Below are 17,657 nucleotides of genomic sequence, written 5' to 3'. Positions count from 1 at the left end.
ATTTTTATTAGGTGCAGAAAGCATATCACACCATCTCTATTCAACAGTAACTTGTCACTGATACAGAATACCTAGTGGCCAAGGATGCGATTACTGTGTTTGCTCCTGTGTTGTGAATGTCCCTCAGAGACCAGTTCCCAGCCCCATTGCTCCCAGGAGACACAAGCACCGTTATCAGTGGCTGCTTCCGACCTGAACGTTCCAACTTTCCCCAGGTAATGCCAGATCCCAGGCTGAGCATTGCTGTGCCTCGAGTCTGGTCCCAGACACTTCACTTCATGCTATGTGTGCGTTTACTCCTGGGAATAAATACTGGAGGCAGCTCACACTGAATTAACTGCTCCCAGCTCGCTGCGAGTTTGTATTTGTCTCAAGTTAGTTACCACTCTATCTGGTCAGGTTAATTTCTCACCAGCTGATGCCTCTCGCGCACGCCATAATTAAATGGAGGTGATCAGGCAGGTGAAGCTGACAGGTAGGGTTATGCTCCATTCCCTAAGGGTAATAGGTCCTTCTGTACAGCCTTGTAATCTGATTACAGGAGAAATGATCTGCATTTATTGAGTGAGCAGCATAACCTGAGCCACGGCTTTTCAACACAAGGTCAGACGCACAGCTCCCAGCAGATTATTTATCCAATTTTGTTCATTGCAATCTGAAAGGCCTTTAAATTATAATCCATTTTATTTACTCGAAATAATCAATCCGGCTGTGCTTTCCAATAGTATCCCAATTAGAAACTCGATTCCAAGTCTACACACACAAAAAATAATTTTAATATATAATATAAAATAAACAAAAACACAATTGCACTGGGAATTGAAGTACAATCCAGGAGTGGGTGGGTCCTCCCTATTTGGCGGTTACTCTCGTTCCAGCTCGGGGCGATGACAGGCAGTTACAGGAGGATGGACAGGAAATCACAAGCCTGCAAACAAAAGTGCTCCGGCTTTAGAACCTTTTACACTGCACTGCGATACAACCTTTATCGTGCGCGTGTGTGTAAAAATTTGCTGTCTTTAAATCAAAAGTAGAGCAATACATGTCTACGGTGTGAGCTCAAACCAACTTCCGGCATTCTGTTGGGGTGCAAGACTGTGGATCTCTTAACACGTCCAGCTAGCGAGCTGAGATTTCGCAGCAAAACTCCGGCATTCACACCCCGTCCCCGTCCCCCGTCCCCACATACATACAACATTCAGCAAACTGCCAGCTCGCCCGATCAGTTATCAATTGTGGCTGCCAAACCCAGTGACCGTGTCAATCTGCTCCACCCACCTGACAGCTCATGAGCAGCACAGGTTTGGTATCTGTGCTGTCTGCTACTGAGAAGCTCGGCTGACACATGCACCGATTGCTGTGCTCCGTCACTCCGCGCTCCAGCACTGCTCGAAGCTGTTGTGTCGTCATGTTCTGAGGGACAAACTCAATACATCACACCCTGCTCACTGACACTGACAAGATAGCAGGGAATGGGACTATCATAGTGAGCTCAAGTGGGGAAGCAAACATCAACACACAGACTTGATGTGGAGAGAGAAAGGGAATGGGATTGGCGAGCTCCAGTGGAAAACTAGATCTAGCACTGGGTTGAATGACAACAACAACAAGATTTCATTTATAGAGCGCCTTTCACGTCGGGAGGACATCCCAAGGCGCTGGACAGTTGGGTCGGGACCCGAGCAGGGGGAAATGGTCAGGGTGAGGGAAGGGAGGGAGCGAGGAGGGGGAAATGGTCAGGGGGAGGGGAGGGAGCGAGGAGGGGGGAAATGGTCAGGGTGAGGGGAGGGAAGGGAGGGAACGAGGAGGGGGGAAATGGTCCAGAGCCTCGGGGCTGAGAGGCTGAAGGCCCGACCACCGATGGTAGGGCGGTTGGGGCGGGTGACGTGGAGCAGACCAGAGCCAGAGGAACGGAGGGTATCGGTAGGTAGGTGGGCGATAGTAGGTCGGAGAGGTAGGAGGGAGCGAGGCCGTGAATGGCCTTGTAGGTGAGGATGAGGATCTTGAAATTGATCCTCTGGGGGATGGGGAGCCAGTGGAGGTGAGCGAGGGCGAGGGTGGGAGTGATGTGGTCGCGGTGTCTGGTGCGGGACAGTACACAAGCTGCAGAGTTCTGAATGACCTGCAGTGTGGAGGGAGGGCCGGGAAGGCCGGCGAGGAGAGAGTTCCCATAGTCCAGCCTTGAGGTGATAAAGGCGTGGACCAGAGTTTCAGCAGCGTGGAGAGAATGACCTCCATCACAACTGAAAAACATGCGTTGAACAGTGAGTTGCCCAATTCCTGAGAGTCCCACACGAGGTTTCACTGGTGCTGATACCTGACAGCGAGCTCACAGGCAGCAAGTCTCCAGAGAGCATTCAGACAGGCCTTTGGGGAGGGCTGGAAAATGATTAATTTTATTGAAAGCATCTTGATGATACACAGCCAAACTTACCCAGGTATCAATATACATTCCACACGTGCAAGACACACACTCGTTGGTCACGTGCATATAGTTCCTGTGAAACAAAAATTACATTAGATTAACAGTATGTCTTTTTTTTAACTGAAACGCATCCACGGAATGAGAGTGTACTGACCCACCGACCAATCCAATACCCAGCCTACCAGCTCTCTATTCCCTCGCCAATCACCCCCCTGAACATTTTTGTTTGTTGAATGAAAGTTATTGAAAGTTATTAGCCATAAATCCAGCAGGTGGGCCAATTCCAACATCCAGTACTCACCCGTTACACACAGGGCATATAAGCCTGTCATTGACCTGAAAGTCTTCAATAACTGCATTCAAACAGGCTTCATCAAAACGCAGGCTGGCCTCGTACTCCTCTCGGGTGGCTTGTTCTGCAGGAAATGCAGCAGAAACAATGTCTCAGTACAGGGATTGTCAAAAAAAAGTTTGTCAAGTGAGTTCTGTGGAGACACACCTGGTGAAGCCAGGGGAGGACTGCAGTGAGATCTGGCTGGTGTAGACATAATAATACTTGCATTTGATAAAGTGCCTAGAACTTTGGAAACAGCTGAAATGGCTTTGAAGGCAATTTCTGATGTGTGGTTACTGTATCTGAAACACACACAAGGTTCCAGAAACAGCCATGAAGGGACTAATTCATCTGGAAGATTTTTGGACAGGTCATAGGGGAGTGAAAGGAAGTGTTTATTTTCAAAACCTTCTGCGATGAGCTCCTGTTGAATCTCTTCCAGTATTGTCAGGTCACTTTCATCTTCCAGCATATCCAGCACCTGGGTAAACAACCAAAACAACATGTGTTATTACTGCAGGGCTCCAGTCAGCTCAAAAACAGAACCAGAGGAATGGAAAAAATATTTCATTCTTATACATGATGAGTGCTCCAAGACACTACCGCAAGTGAAGAGTGCAAATTGTATAATTGTCCCAATTCAGGCATCAATTTTTTAAAAGCAAAATATACTTGTATGAAATGCTACAGTCCTCTAAAATGATTCTCTTCATTGAGAAGCTAGCTTTAGCTATTGAGGCAAACCATTAGCTTCAACATAACCCAACAGAAATGGTCGGCTGCCAACTAACCAAAAAGAATCCTATAATCAAAGAATATTACAGCACAGAAGGAGGCCATTCGGCCCATCGTGCCTGTGCCAGCTACACAATCAGTCCCACTCTCCCGCTCTTTCTCCATGATTCGTCAAAATACGTAATCGTACACTGACCTCAGCAAATGACGGGAGAGCTCGGTCCTGGGATGTCAAAGCTCTCCATTCTTCTTCCATCACCTCTTGTACAAGAAGTGGTCCGTTGAGGCTACGGACTGAGTCCACTTCCACATGTCGGTATTGCTCCAAAAACTTTGCTCGGTTGTTCTTTAGCCTTTCCATACATCGCTGGCAAGCAGATGTGGGAATAGATTTGGGGCAAAAACAACAACAAAATAACATTTATAAAGTGCCTTTCACGTCGGAACAACGGCCCAAGGCGCTGGACAATCAGTGTCCGAGCTGGGGATTGGGATCAGGGAGGGTGGAGGGCAAGGGGTGAGGCCAAAGGCACGGTCGAATAGGAGGGTCTTGAGACGGGTCTTGGAGGTAAGAGGGGGGCGAGGCGGAGGGGCTGTGGGATGGAGTTTCAGAGGGTGGGGGCACAGTGACTGAAGGCTCGCCCGCCAATGGTGGGGTGGGGGATGTGGAGCAGGCCGGAGCCCGCTGAGCGGAGGCAGCGGATGGATTAGTAGGGGATTAGCAGGTCGTAGAGGTAGGGAGGAGCAAGACCATGGAGGGCTTTGAAGGTGAGGACCAGTATCCTCTGTGTGATGGGAAGCCAGTGGAGTCGGGCGAGGATGGGGGTGATAGGGTCACGGAGCCTGGTGCGGGAGAGGACAAGGGCTGCAGAGTTCTGGATGATCAGCAGCCTATGGAGGGAGGAGTTGAGGAGACCGACGAGCACGGCATTGGCATAGTCGAGCCTGGATACAATGAAGACATGTATGAGGGTTTTGGTGGCCTGAGGGGTGAGGCAGTGGTGGAGTCAGGTGATGTTGTGAAGGTGGGGAAAAGCAGAGTGCGTCATGGCACCGATGTTGGTCAGAAAGGACAGTTGAGGGTCGAACAAGACACCTTAGGTTCCTGAATGGCTTAGCAAGGTGGAATGTGCATCCATGGCTACTGATACTGTCAGGGCCTGAGGTGAGGAGGCGCTGACGGGAGCCAATCAAGAGAGCCTCAGTCCTGCTGACGTTCAACTGTAGAAAGTTCGCTCTCATCCAGGACTTGACAGACATTCTGTCAGAACAGCAGTGGGGCCTGGAATCCAGGGTTGAGGCAGAGAGATAGAGTTGGGTGTCATCCGCACACATGTGCAAGCTGACGCCATGTAAGTGACAGCGAGTACAGGCAGACGCCCAGTCACACGAGTACAGGCAGACGCCCAGTCACACAAGTACAGGCAGACGCCCAGTCACACAAGTACAGGCAGACGCCCAGTGACAGCGAGTACAGGCAGACGCCCAGTCACACGAGTACAGGCCTCAGACTCAGCTCCGTAGGGAGGAAACCCCGCTCACCTTCCTGTACGTCTCTTTCCAGGGTGGCGGGCTGCTCTTGTACAGAGCCTGGCGCCTCCGGGCCGCCTCCATGTTTCCCTCAAACCGCTGCAAACTTAAGAGAGCCGCGCGGCCCCTCCGTCACCCTGGTTACCGCCGGCAGGAGAGTGACTGCGCAGGAGCCGCGCGCTGCCACACGGGAATTGTTAACCTTCCACACGCGGGCGAACGGCAACCCCCGGCATACATGGCGGCGAGGGATTATGGGAAATGGAGGCAAAGTCGGGGCTGTGTGTAAGGCTCTGGGGGGGACGGTGGACTACAGTACCCGGCATGTCACGCATGACACAATGCGCCTGCATTGTGGGTGAGGGAGTGCGGGGGGGGAGGAGGAGCAGTGCACCATGGTAGTTGTAGGCAGTGGGCGGGAAGGTGGACTACAGCTCCCGGCATGCCCCAGGCGGTTTGAAGATGGCGGCGGGCGGCGAGCGCTGGTGGAGTGCGCTGCCTCAGCACGATCTCCTGAACCGCCTGAAGGAGGCCCACGGCCCCGCCGCGAAGCTCGACAAGAACCTCGTCTTCTGCCTGGACGGGGACTTCTTCATCTGGGATGACGCGCAGAGCGTCTTTTACACCAGCAACCTCAGGGGCCTAAACGCTGGCGCCGAGGCAGCGGAGAGCAGTTACCAGGTAACCGCGCTCGCTGGGCCCTGACCTCCTGACCTACTGACACACAGGGAAACCCGTCACTGTGGCTTGAGAGTCTCCGACCCAAACTGAGAACTCCAGCGTCCCACCTGCACATGGCGATCCCAGGGACAGAATGCGCGCTGTCCCTGTAGTGTAGGGACGCGTCCTGCTTACCAAGTTCCAGGGAGTATTAGGCACAGGTTGGTAAGAGCCAAGGCTTGGGGACCCCCAACCCCAGAGCGGGCATTGGGGTAACGGCTGGAGTCTAACCCGCTAAACCCACACAGCTTCCCACTCACTGTCTGTCTGTCTGTCTGTCGGACTTCCTTGTTGTCCGGTCAGCGGGGACTAAAGACGTAAGAATTGCTACACGAAAGGAGACCGAGATCCATCCAGATTGCGTTCCACCATCCTGGCCGTCGCATTCACACGTCATATCTCAAATTATATACCGTATCCCGAGATATTATTTCCTAACAGAAATCTGTCTCACTTGTTCTTGAAAATAATCCAACACTTTCAGCTTCCGCCATCTCACTGGGGAGCCTGTTCCATATGTTTACTCCTTGCTCACTGAAGTAATGTTTCCACAGGTTTGTTTTGATCTTAACCCCCTTCAATCGCAGGCCGTGTCCTCCGGTCCTACTATTCAGTACAACAACTTGCACTTACATAGCGCCCTCCACGCAGGGTAGCACCTCAGAGCACTTAACAGTGTCGGAGCCTGACTCCGAGCCGGGGGAGGTGGCCGTAAGCACAGTCAAAGAGGAAAGTTTTCAGGCGGGACTTGAAAGAGGGGAGAGAGAGGGGGCATGGCGAAAGGGATTAAGGCAGAGTGTTCCAAGTTTCGGGACACAGTGGCTGAAAGCACAACCTCCAATGGTGGGGTGGAGGGTGTGAAGGCTGAGCAGGAAGCCGGTGTCTAACCCGGACAAGGCATATGGATGCTATGTCTCCAGGGTATCAGCGAGGACAAACCAGCTGCTAATAGTTTGTGGGAAAGAAGATTGGAATTCGTGCCCTAAGTTTCCCAATGTTAGTCTAGGTACAGTAGGTTTTATGCCAAACCCAAGGCAAAGAAGCCAGTCTATTCCTAACTATAATGATGGAAGAAGAAGGGGAGATACCACCCTAATAGATCAGTCGCACTCTCACCTCCGAGGCAGGAGATTGTGGGATCCAGCACTTTGATCTTGCAGATGTGCTGATGCTGTAGACATGTAGTCGGAGGCGTCTCAATGACGTAATAAGACGTTATGTCAAATGCAAGTATTTTTATTATTATTAAACTGAGGTCCTGCCTGTGCCCTGTTCAGATGAAGGTTAAATAGCACTGTTTGATAAGACACGGGAGTTTCTCCTGCTGCCCTCTCTTTGGTGGACAAATAATAATAATACTTGCATCTGTAATAGCACCTAATCATGACTTCAAGATGTCTCAAAGCACTTCACAGAATATACTGTAAAATGAATTGACTGTATATTTTGTGGGCGAAACGCAGCAGCCAGTTTTGAACAGCAACAAATATTTATTGTATTGAGCTTTATTTGTTGCTGTTTACCCATTCGTCCCACAGATATTATTATGCATAAACCCTCCCCTGTTTGAAGTTAACAAAGTTTTGCTCAGCTCGACGCAGCATCATGTGCTACTTATTGGAACCAAAGGGCTGATGGTGTTGGAACTGCCACAACGATGGGGGAAGAGGTCAGAGTTTGAGGGCGGAAAGGTCAAGATTAATTGCCGGTGAGTCAGGACACATTTTCGTTTCATGAGTTGAATTCTTGCATCTTTGAGAGATCATTGTGGTGTAGAGACTGAATTGAGTTCTTTGTGTTGCCAGAACGGTTCCTGTAGCAGAAAGATTCTTTACTAGTTCAACATCACTGACTCTGAGACATGCTGCCTGGTATCCCAGTGAATCAGAGGAGCCTCATATTGTGCTCCTGACCTCTGATAACTGCATCAGGTAACGTACCTTTTTCACATGATCCAATGTGATTCCACCAGTTGTATTAGATTCATGAAATGACTTTTATTCCCTTTGCTTCCGATAACATTCACATCATATGAATCCCATTTTGCGAAGTGATTCGAGATGTACTTTTGTGAAAGGTGCTGTGACATTAGATTTTGATAGGTCTGGAGAGAGCAGGAGAAACACATAACTTCACTTAATACTGCGTTAACAATGTGCGTAAGCCCCATGTTGCAGCAGTAAAAGCTCTCCGAGATATGGGGGAGAAGGTGAGATTTGTGGTCACTCCTTTAGAACAACGAAAACCCGAGTCTTTAACAATGTCTAATTCATCTTATTTTGTTCCTCAATAGGTTCTACAATCTGAAGAGACCCCAGACTCCAGTGAAGGTGTTCTGCCTCACTCAGAGTGAGGAGGAAAGCATTCTGCCGACCACACGGTAAAAATGCACGCTAACCATACACCGTGCCGATTTTATTCTTATTATAAAAATGCTTTCTCTCATAACACCAGGAGATGTCAGATCTATATGTCTAAAAGTTTCTATTTTAATAAAATATTAGGGAGTACTATTTATTTACTAAGGGTTTTGTCCTGTTTCTGTGCAGTTCGTACACAGCGTCGCTGGGAGAGACAGCAATTGCATTTGACTTTGGTCCTGTGGGATTGGCTCCAGGACAGCGGTTCAAAGAGGAGGTGCAGGTCCACCCGCTCTACATTCTCTACGAAAACGGGGAAACCTTTTTGATGTACATCAGTCTCACCCACATTAGGTAATGTCTCGTGGATATATGATTAGTGAGCAGCATAAATATGGGGGAGAAATTGGGTGGAAAATGTCACCAACAATCTGCCGTTTAATGGCATATCATTTACAAGAGGTAGTCGATTCAGCCTGGTGAGCCTGTGGCATCATCTTTTAGCCCCCGAATTTAATGTCTTTAATTCCTATTTCCATTTCTTTCATATCTTAACACTCTTGCTTTCCAAGTATCTATCTCTCTGTCTGCCATTGCGCTTCTGCGCAGGTGAGTGGGGGAAAGCCGGGTAAATGGGACTCAATGAATTGTTCCTGCAAAGAGCGGCACACACACACAATGGGCTGAATGGCATTCTTCTGTGCTGTACTTTTTGGGGGTTAAACATTGAGTGTGTAGTTTTAACCCTTGTGCACCAGCTTCTGATTACCCCAGCTCTGTCTCTTGTGAGCTGAGGATCTTGTTGTCTGTGTGAAGTGACTATGACATTGCCTTCCTCTGTCCTCCTAGCACTGGCAGTATTGGGAAGTTACTGGGACCTCTGCCTATGCACCCAGCCGCAGAGGATAACTACGGCTATGATGCCTGCGCGGTGCTCTGCCTTCCCTGTGTCCCCAACATCCTGATTATTGCTACAGAGTCCGGCATGCTGTACCACTGTGTAGTTCTGGAGGGGGATGAGGAGGAGGAGCAGACGGTAAGATAGGATAACTGTGTGTGGGGGGGGAGGGGTTACAGCTTCTGATACATATATCATACTGTACCACGGGGATATTCATTGAAAGTTTACTTGTGTGTTGGCCCTAGTCCAGTGAATGCTGGGACCCGAGGTTGGAGACGGTGCCCTCTCTCTATGTGTTTGAGTGCGTGGAACTGGAATTGGCTCTGAAGCTGGCGGCTGGGGATGAGGACGATGAGCCTCACAGCTGGACTTCTCCTGCCCCATCAGACTGCACAAAGGTACGCTGCGGATCCCGCTTGCACCCATATGGAGGATATGTCGGGGGTTTATTGTGCGCATATAAAGTCCCAAATGATATCTGTCTCAGTACAGTCAGTGGGGTGGCCGAACAGCGAGTGTGTGGAGTTAGGCCATCCCACTGATTGTGCTCTCTCCTGGTTTCCTTGCAGATCCGCTGTGTCCAACACGATATCACTGCACCCACACGGCTGGTGTGCACAGTGTGGGACTGACCTGGGTCAGCAAACTGGAGAGGTTCCTCAGTTCAGGTAGGTCTAATAGGCACAAACAGTGGGAGCGAATGCTGTTGTGGCAAGCCTTGTGAAATGAAATGGGTGATACAGATACACCTCAACATCATTTGTTAATCACTGCACGTTTGTGTTTCGTTAGCTATACGGTATCTGAGGTATTGGCTATTTCCGAAAGCTGGCAAAGTGGGGAGAAATGTCAGAGTGTGGATTGGCCAGACCTGGTGAACATTCAGAAAGTGGAAGTTTGCCTTTCCCACCCCTGGTGAAACCATTACTAAGTTAATAATAATAGTTGCATTTGATACAGCGCTTTATCACGTCATTGAGATATCTCAAAGTGCTTCAAAGAATATACTGTAAAATGAATTGACTGCGTTTTGTGGGCGAAACACGGCAGCCAGTTGTGCACAGGAGTGTCCCACAAACAGTCGTGGATCGAGTTGTTATTTTTTGAAGGGATTATTATCCCCGGGTAGTAATCCACCAATCAACTAACAACCAGGTTCCTACTCACTGCTAGGTAAACAGGCGAGTGGAGTAAGGAAAAAGTTAATATATCTGTGCGAGCTGCTGGGTGTGAGTTTGATGGGTTACGATCTTGTGTCTCTCTCTAGGTGAAGAGGATAGAGACGGGCTGCAGGAGTTGGCAGCTGATCAGAAATGCATTGTGGAACACATCCTGTGCACCAAGCCTCTGCCCTGCAGGTAGCCGTCCTCATTACTCACCATTTCAACACTGGTTTGTAACCGATTTTCAGAGGGTAAAAGGTTCATCCCCTGATTGGTGAATCAATCACAGTGTCAACAAACTCAGGAATGCCACTGCAGTAGTTTACTAGAGAGTTTGTCTCAGTGCAAGCGATGCCATGGCCACATCAACCTGGCTGATTGTGGTTCTGTTCTGTAACTTCACAGCAGTCCTGCGCCCATTCAGGGATTCTGGATCATCTCCGACCTTTCCCTGGGAGCTGCAATGATTTGTATAACGGATTCATTCGAATGCATCATAAGACCATTGTTGTGAGTACTTGTATGACAAACCCCATAAACTTAGTAATCATTTGCATATTTGTAGTGCCCCTGAGGTCAGTTGCTGTAACTGAGTAATAATAATTCTTGTATTTGATATAACTTTAATACCTTATTGTTTCGTTGAAACATCTCAAAGCAAAAAGAACAGACTTGTGGTGAGACTCGTATTTCTTGTCACCAATCCTGGGTTCTGTTCAGTGGGATCCATTCACTGTCTATGTCTCCTGATAGTAGAGCTAAGGTAGCATGCAGTCAATGGGAAGAATGTGCTTGTGCTGCTTTGCCCATCTCTTTGTGTGATCTGTTGCCTTGCTGTGTGTTGGCAGGAGCACTACACGCCCCACCTCGCCGCCCCTACTGATATCAAAGGCAGAGACAGATTTCATGGCCTCGCCGCTGCGGAATTTTACGGACAATTCTTTCGAGCAGCACATCGGGAACATTTTACGGCGGAGTTCCACCAACCCTCTGCTCCTGAGGTACAGAACATCTTTCTATCCCTGTGTTTTCATGCACAGATGAATCATGCCACATGGGAATTCAGCACCAGATGTTCCTATAATCTCGCTCTCTCTCTGTGCAGGTCCTCTGATGCGGAGGGTGCTCCTCCACCACAGGAATGTTTGCAGCTTCTGAGCCGAGCCACACAGGTCTTCAGAGAGGAGTACATCCTCAAACAGGCCCTTGCACGCGAAGAGATAGTGCGCAGGTGAATTGGTCTCGCAAGGGTGACTGACTGTGTTTCTGCTGCTAACTGTGCAGCGGTCAGTCTTTGGTCTTGCACCTCCTAGGTCTGTGACCTATTAACACCTTACCAACCTGTCCACTCCCTCCACTCTGTGGCACTGACCTGCACCATGTCTCCCGCCCTGCCCACCCCACCATCAATCGGACCTTCAGCTTTTCTGCCCCACCCTCTGGAACTCCATCCCGGAATCCCTTTGCCTCGCCCTTTCCCTTACCTCCTTCAAGGCCCGTCTGAAAACCATCCTCTTTGATTGTACCTTCGTCCACCCTCCATACCCTCCACCCCTCTTGATTCTAACCCCCAGCTTGGAGGTAAATCCTTAACTGTCCAGCGCCGTGAGATGTCTTTCTGAGAGCGTGGGCAAACCAACCACATAGGCTCTGAAGTGATTTGAGTTACTGGGGTAAAGCAGATTTGTGCTCAGACGTATTTATTTGATTATCATTGACAGAGTGAAGCTGCTGGGCAGCCAGAAGGAGAAGCAGCTGGACGATCTGCAGCACTGCCGCGAGGAGAAGTGAGTACAGAGCGTGTGGGTGTACTCCTCATTGTAATAATAATAATAATAATAATGATGCCTAATACTCTCCTGGCTAACAATCCCCAATAAAATTGGTCACTGGTTTCATGCTTGTTTTGGGGATATTACTATGCGCAATTGTGCTGCCACATTTGCCTATAAACATAGTTACTCCATTTCACAGTAAATAGTGTGAAGTGCTTTGAGACATCATTCCGACGTGATACAGTGCTATATTAATTTCACGGATTATTATTATCTCTAATACTGAGAGGTCTTTGTGCGGCATGAGCTGGGTGACAATATGTATATACAGACACACTCACATCTCACTGGTTTTTGAGAAGTCATTTGTGTCCAGAGGATTGTACAGAACCATTGAGCCCGAGCTGTGTCTCACTGCAGCCCCCACTGGCCTTAGATCCAGCTCAGGCCTCGGGGATACGGCTTCACTTTCCTTGGTTGAATGGAGCTGGTTTAATTTGGTTTAGCAGTTAACGCCAGCAGCAGCTTCTAAAGTCTCTGATCTCAATCCTGCTCATCAGGAGGAGTCTGCGAGAAATGGCCGAGAGGCTTGCGGACAAATACGAGGAAGCGAAAGAAAAGCAGGAGGACATCATGAGCAGGTACGAGAAATGTAACGTCTTAACAGCTGTTTTTCTTCCCTGTTCCTCTGTGTGTTTTCTCTGTATAAAGTGGGTGGGTGTGAAGCGCTCGGGATGTTACCCGCTATATAAATGCAAGTTGTTGTTGTAGTGGGTGCATGGTGTGGCTGTCACCTTGATTCAGAGGGTCGCCCGCTTGCCTGATCCCTTCAGATCACACCTGATCAAAACATCCCCACACCACAAAGTAACTAATGTTGACCAGGACACAGGAAAAACTCCCTTGTCCTTTCCAATAGTCATGGGATCTTTAACATCCACCTGAAAAACAGGTAAGCTTAACATCTTACCCAAAGCACACAACTCAATGCAAGGCTCTCATTAGAGCTAAGACCTTCATCCCAGGGCTCTTCTTTGACTGTACCTATAGTTACTCTTCCCAGCTTGGTGTCAAGCTCTGCCACTGTTAAGTGTTCCAAGATGTTATCCAGTGTGAATAAATGCAAGTAGTTGTTGAGTTGTAGTTCCGCTTCTTAGTTAGAAAGCCCCACATTGGGACATGAGCTCACAGGCTAGAGTGGTGGGGGAGGGAGCGCTGCATTATCCAACAAAACCTTGAACCAAAGTCCCCTCTACCTTTTGATTGGGTAGTAAAGATTCCATGACACTATTTCTCTTGACCGCATCCTCCTGAAACATTGGTCATTCACCCCACAGCTGTTCGTACAAACTTTCTGGCACTAATGGCAACAAAAACAGTCCCTACACTTACCAGTGATTAATTGTGAGACAATCTGAGACATAAGGTGCGATTAAAAAAAGAAACCAGTTGTTTCTCTCTAGTTGATGAGGAATTTCTGTCCTTCTTTCCCAGGGTGAAGCGAGTTCTCCGCAGTTTCCATTCACAGTTACCAGTTCTGTCAGACAGTGAGAAAAACATGAAGAAAGAGATTCGGATCGTTCACGACCAGCTCAAGCACCTGGAGAACAACATCAAACAGGTGCTGGCAGGCTTCTCAATTAAACATGGTGTTCTCTGTTAAACATGATGCTGACTGGCAGCAAAACTCACTGCTACCTTGGCCAAGCAAATGTAAACCATTGTGAATGTTGACGGCTATTGTCACCGAGCCCAGCAGAGAATAGTGATTAGGAGCAGGAAACCTGTGGTTTTTGTTGTCCTCTCCTCCCCTGGCTTCTGTCATTGAGCAGTGTTGTCACGGTAATACTGGTGTTTGTTAGTGTTGTGCTAGTTTGGGTTTCCAACCGTAGGACGTTGTACACTGGGGTTGAAAGGCAACCAGAGTTGATTCACCACCTGGGATGAAGGGCTCAGCTCTGATGAGAGCCTTGCATTGAGTTGTGTGCTTCGGGTAAGATGTTAAGCTTACCTGTTTTTCAGGTGGATGTTAAAGATCCCTTGATGCTATTGGAAAGGACGAGGGAGTTTTTCCCCTGTGTCCTGGTCAACATTAGTTACTTTCTGGTGTGGGGATGTTTTGATGGAATAAGATGCTATAAAGGTCTTTTCTCTATTTTGGCTTTCAGTGGAGTCTGTCACACAAGCCCAGAGAATCTGTTCGCAATGACCTGATGATCCCCATGTAGAGCTGGAACAGGACTAAAGCTTTTTGCTTTTCTTGCCTTGTTCCTTCAGGTGCAGATGAAGACTGAATACCAGCAGCGGGAAATCCAGCAAGGAGCAAGCCCACGGAGAAGGAGCATTACATTGAGTGCTTCCCAGAAGAAATGCATCCACTCAGTGTTAAAGGAGGAGTACGTATTGAATCAGCCTTTTACTTAGTGGGGAGGCTCCACAGGTTACTACTGGCAGTGGCTACAGAGGCTGCCTCTCACTCTGTCCCACTCCCTGACTGAAGGCGGAAATGTGTTGGAGATGCTACCCTGCGGGAAAGGTGCTATATAAATGCAAGTTGTTGCTCCTATCGGGGATTATCTGATGAGTAAAGGGAATCGGAATGTTCACAGTGGGAGGTAACATTCCTGGTGCTGGTGCTCACGAGAGTCACGGAGCTCTCTAACCCCAATCCCCTGTTCTTTCCTTATTGCGTCTTTTTATGATGTTACACAAATAAAGTCAGAAGCATTACTTTTCTTGCAATATCCCTTCACAGGTGGGTAGGAAAGGAATGGTAAATATAATAGGTCATGTCTGCTGAAAATTATTTGCAAGTTACTACATTTTGATTGATTATTTGGATTTTCACTGAAACCTTTTTTCTTTCTCTCTCGCACAGGAGCGAGCAAATCGCTGAAATGGTGAAGAGGATGAATGACATCCGGCTCCACGTAAACTTTTGAAGTTCACCCACTCTCTCCAGCAAGTGCCCATTGTTGTACAGTGCAAGGAGATGTGTGCAGCCTGGCCACTCCCTCACCCAGGGAGTTTACCACAACAACCAAAGCTACTCTTGTTTTCTAACAACGCCAATGTGAATCCATCCATTTGTTTGTAATAAAAGTCTCTTTTCAAACTGGAAAGAGTTTCATTATGGGTGCAATTCCACCAGGTGGACGTAAAGACCCCAGTTATACAGTATATGTCATTCACTTCTGGTTTTGCAAAGTTCAGGATTACTAAACATGCTTTTCATTAATAGATGTGATGCTTTGCCAGCAAGAAAGTGGGGTGGTGAAAGTCTCCCACCTCATATGAACTGTTGAAAACTCCATTGACTGCAAGTTATGAAAAAGCCTCTCTGGACTGTGGGATTCTTAGCACGCAAACACTCATTAGTATTAAGAATTTCTGTACTGGATGCACTGCTCTGAGATCAGCTTCAGCTCCCAATTCTCTGATCCCTCTCGGGGAAGAGCCTGAGCTCAGACTGTGCCAGTCTCTGTTCTGTTGCTCCATGCAGGAGTTTTTAGCCTTTTTAAGAGTCTGTTACTTATACAGTATGTTAAACTGCTCTCCAAAGCCCATTGGGAAAAGTGCATGGTGAGGTTGTCTTTTCAAGTCCTCTGAACACTTTCTTTTCCCATATTCTCTCCCCTCCCTGAAGTTGCTTTGTTTTAAATTCTCTCGTTCTGCTGTCTGTCACCTATCAGGTATTCAGTATACAACGGAGCTCCTGTAAGTTAGTCTTTGAAGTACTTCAATCAGAGGCGGTTTGTTTTGAAAGCATAATTTTTTATTTCATTCACTCTGGGGACTAGGCTTGGTTCTTGACAACCTGTACCTAAACTCTCCAGGCTTAGGTAAACATGTAACCTCTGGTGAGATAGTGTGCTCTCCATGTCAGACAGAGACTATATGTGGAACTCAGTACTTTGGGTTGGAGACGTTGAGTATGATGATAAGGTTTCTGCCCGGATGATCAGATACCATTACCGAGCAATGTTGAAAAGCAATGTTTGATGTGTGTATGGGTCGGTTCCCACATTAAGAAGAGAGGGGAAGTGTTCTCTGTAATTACAGAATTCTGTTTCAAAGCTATAATGATGTTCAGGGAAAATAAAGCAAATGTTATAACTTTTAAAAGAGATACTGCACCCGGTGACCAGCGAAGCCCGTTTTTCTACTTTAAAAAAAAGTCTATACATTTGTAAGTATCTTTTTGTGAACTTATTTTGCTGTATTTTGTAGTCAATAAATACTGACACTGACTGCCCCCCTCCCCCCCCTCGTCTTTGTGCAGCTGCCAGACATAGATGGTTCTCACTGGCCAATCACAGGCTCCCGGGGCGCTGGCCAATCACAGGCTCCCGGGGCGCTGGCCAATCACAGCCTACCGGGGCACTGGCCAATCACAGGCTCCCGTGGCGCTGACCAATCACAGGCTGTAGTGACGCTCACCAATGCGCGGGCCGGGCGGGTGGCGGTTGGGATTTAAAAGGAGCTGCGTGCGCAGAGCAGCCGAGAACAGGGATGAGCGCCAAAGAGAACCTGGAGCCGCCGCGTCTGCGCCACGACAAACGGGTACGGTACCGGGAGAGGGGCCGGGACCTGGCGGGGAGGCCGAGGGCGCGGGGCTCGGAACCTGCGGCCCGGGAGGGAGAGGGCGTGGGGCCCGCGGTGGGGAGGCGGCCCGGACCCCGGAGCAAAACCTGAGAGCACAGAAGGAGGCCATTCGGCCCATTGTACTGTTACCCCAACCGACCCCACTCCCCCCCAACCGACCCACTCCCCCCCCAACCGACCCCACTCCCCCCCACACCACCGACCCCACTCCCCCCAACCGACCCCACTCCCCCCCAACCGACCCCACTCCCCCCCCACCGACCCCACTCCCCCCCAACCGACCCCACTCCCCCCCCCAACCGACCCCACTCCCCCCCACCGACCCCACTCCCCCCCCAACCGACCCCACTCCCCCCCCCAACCGACCCCACTCCCCCCCCCAACCGACCCCACTCCCCCCCCAACCGACCCCACTCCCCCCCCCAACCGACCGACCACTCCCCCCCCAACCGACCCCACCCCCCCCCAACCGACCCCTCCCCCCCCCAACCGACCCCACTCCCCCCCCAACCGACCCCCCCCCCCCCCCAACCGACCCCACTCCCCCCCCCAACCGACCCCACTCCCCCCCCCAACCGACCCCACTCCCCCCCCCAACCGACCCCACTCCCCCCCCAACCGACCCCACTCCCCCCCCCCCAACCGACCCCACTCCCCCCCCAACCGACCCACTCCCCCCCCCAACCGACCCCACTCCCCCCCCCCAACCGACCCCACTCCCCCCCCAACCGACCCACTCCCCCCCCCAACCGACCCCATCCCCCCCCAACCGACCCACTCCCCCCCCAACCGACCCCACTCCCCCCCCAACCGACCCCACTCCCCCCCCCCAACCGACCCCACTCCCCCCCCAACCGACCCCACTCCCCACAACCGACCCCACTCCCCCCCCCCAACCGACCCCACTCCCCCCCCGACCACCCCCCCCAACACGACCCCACTCCCCCCCCCCCAACCGACCCCACTCCCCCCCCCAACCGACCCACTCCCCCCCCCCAACCGACCCCACTCCCCCCCAACCGACCCCACTCCCCCCCCAACCGACCCCACTCCCCCCCCCCAACCGACCCCACTCCCCCCCCAACCGACCCACTCCCCCCCCAAACCGA

At 50.1% G+C, this 17,657-nt stretch overlaps 3 protein-coding genes across 3 annotated transcripts in view; 2 read left to right on the top strand and 1 right to left on the bottom strand.

Annotated features, from left to right (window-relative positions):
- Positions 1 to 557: 557 nt before the first annotated feature.
- On the bottom strand, positions 558 to 5,231 carry rpain (RPA interacting protein). Its single transcript, XM_007911126.2, has 7 exons — positions 5,037 to 5,231; positions 3,691 to 3,861; positions 3,168 to 3,240; positions 2,727 to 2,841; positions 2,435 to 2,498; positions 1,279 to 1,413; positions 558 to 928 (listed from the first exon to the last, which is right to left on the bottom strand). Exons 1-7 carry the CDS (start codon positions 5,106 to 5,108, stop codon positions 899 to 901), a joined length of 660 nt encoding a protein of 219 aa, XP_007909317.2. The 5' UTR covers positions 5,109 to 5,231; the 3' UTR covers positions 558 to 898.
- Positions 5,232 to 5,466: 235 nt separating this feature from the next.
- On the top strand, positions 5,467 to 16,194 carry nup88 (nucleoporin 88). The gene is given in 18 exon segments (XM_007911127.2): positions 5,467 to 5,705; positions 7,283 to 7,452; positions 7,550 to 7,675; positions 8,038 to 8,124; positions 8,294 to 8,458; positions 8,954 to 9,140; positions 9,251 to 9,362; positions 9,365 to 9,403; positions 9,575 to 9,673; positions 10,273 to 10,363; positions 10,574 to 10,678; positions 11,017 to 11,169; positions 11,274 to 11,399; positions 11,890 to 11,955; positions 12,504 to 12,584; positions 13,438 to 13,564; positions 14,221 to 14,339; positions 14,822 to 16,194. Coding segments are annotated over 18 exon segments (2,136 nt in total). The 5' UTR covers positions 5,467 to 5,486; the 3' UTR covers positions 14,886 to 16,194.
- Positions 16,195 to 16,396: 202 nt separating this feature from the next.
- LOC103190377 (aurora kinase C) overlaps positions 16,397 to 17,657 on the top strand; it is a 6,149-nt gene continuing 4,888 nt past the window's right edge. Inside the window, exon 1 of the mRNA XM_007911128.2 lies at positions 16,397 to 16,506. Within this exon, the coding sequence (XP_007909319.1) occupies positions 16,456 to 16,506 (51 nt within the window). The 5' untranslated portion in view covers positions 16,397 to 16,455. The remainder of the gene's footprint in view (positions 16,507 to 17,657) is intronic.

This window comes from Callorhinchus milii, unplaced genomic scaffold (genome assembly GCF_018977255.1).
Source record: "Callorhinchus milii isolate IMCB2004 unplaced genomic scaffold, IMCB_Cmil_1.0 Scaffold10, whole genome shotgun sequence".
NCBI lineage: Eukaryota > Metazoa > Chordata > Chondrichthyes > Chimaeriformes > Callorhinchidae > Callorhinchus > Callorhinchus milii.
Note: the sequence above shows the minus strand (reverse complement) of the source record. Positions and strands in the feature narration are given on the sequence as shown.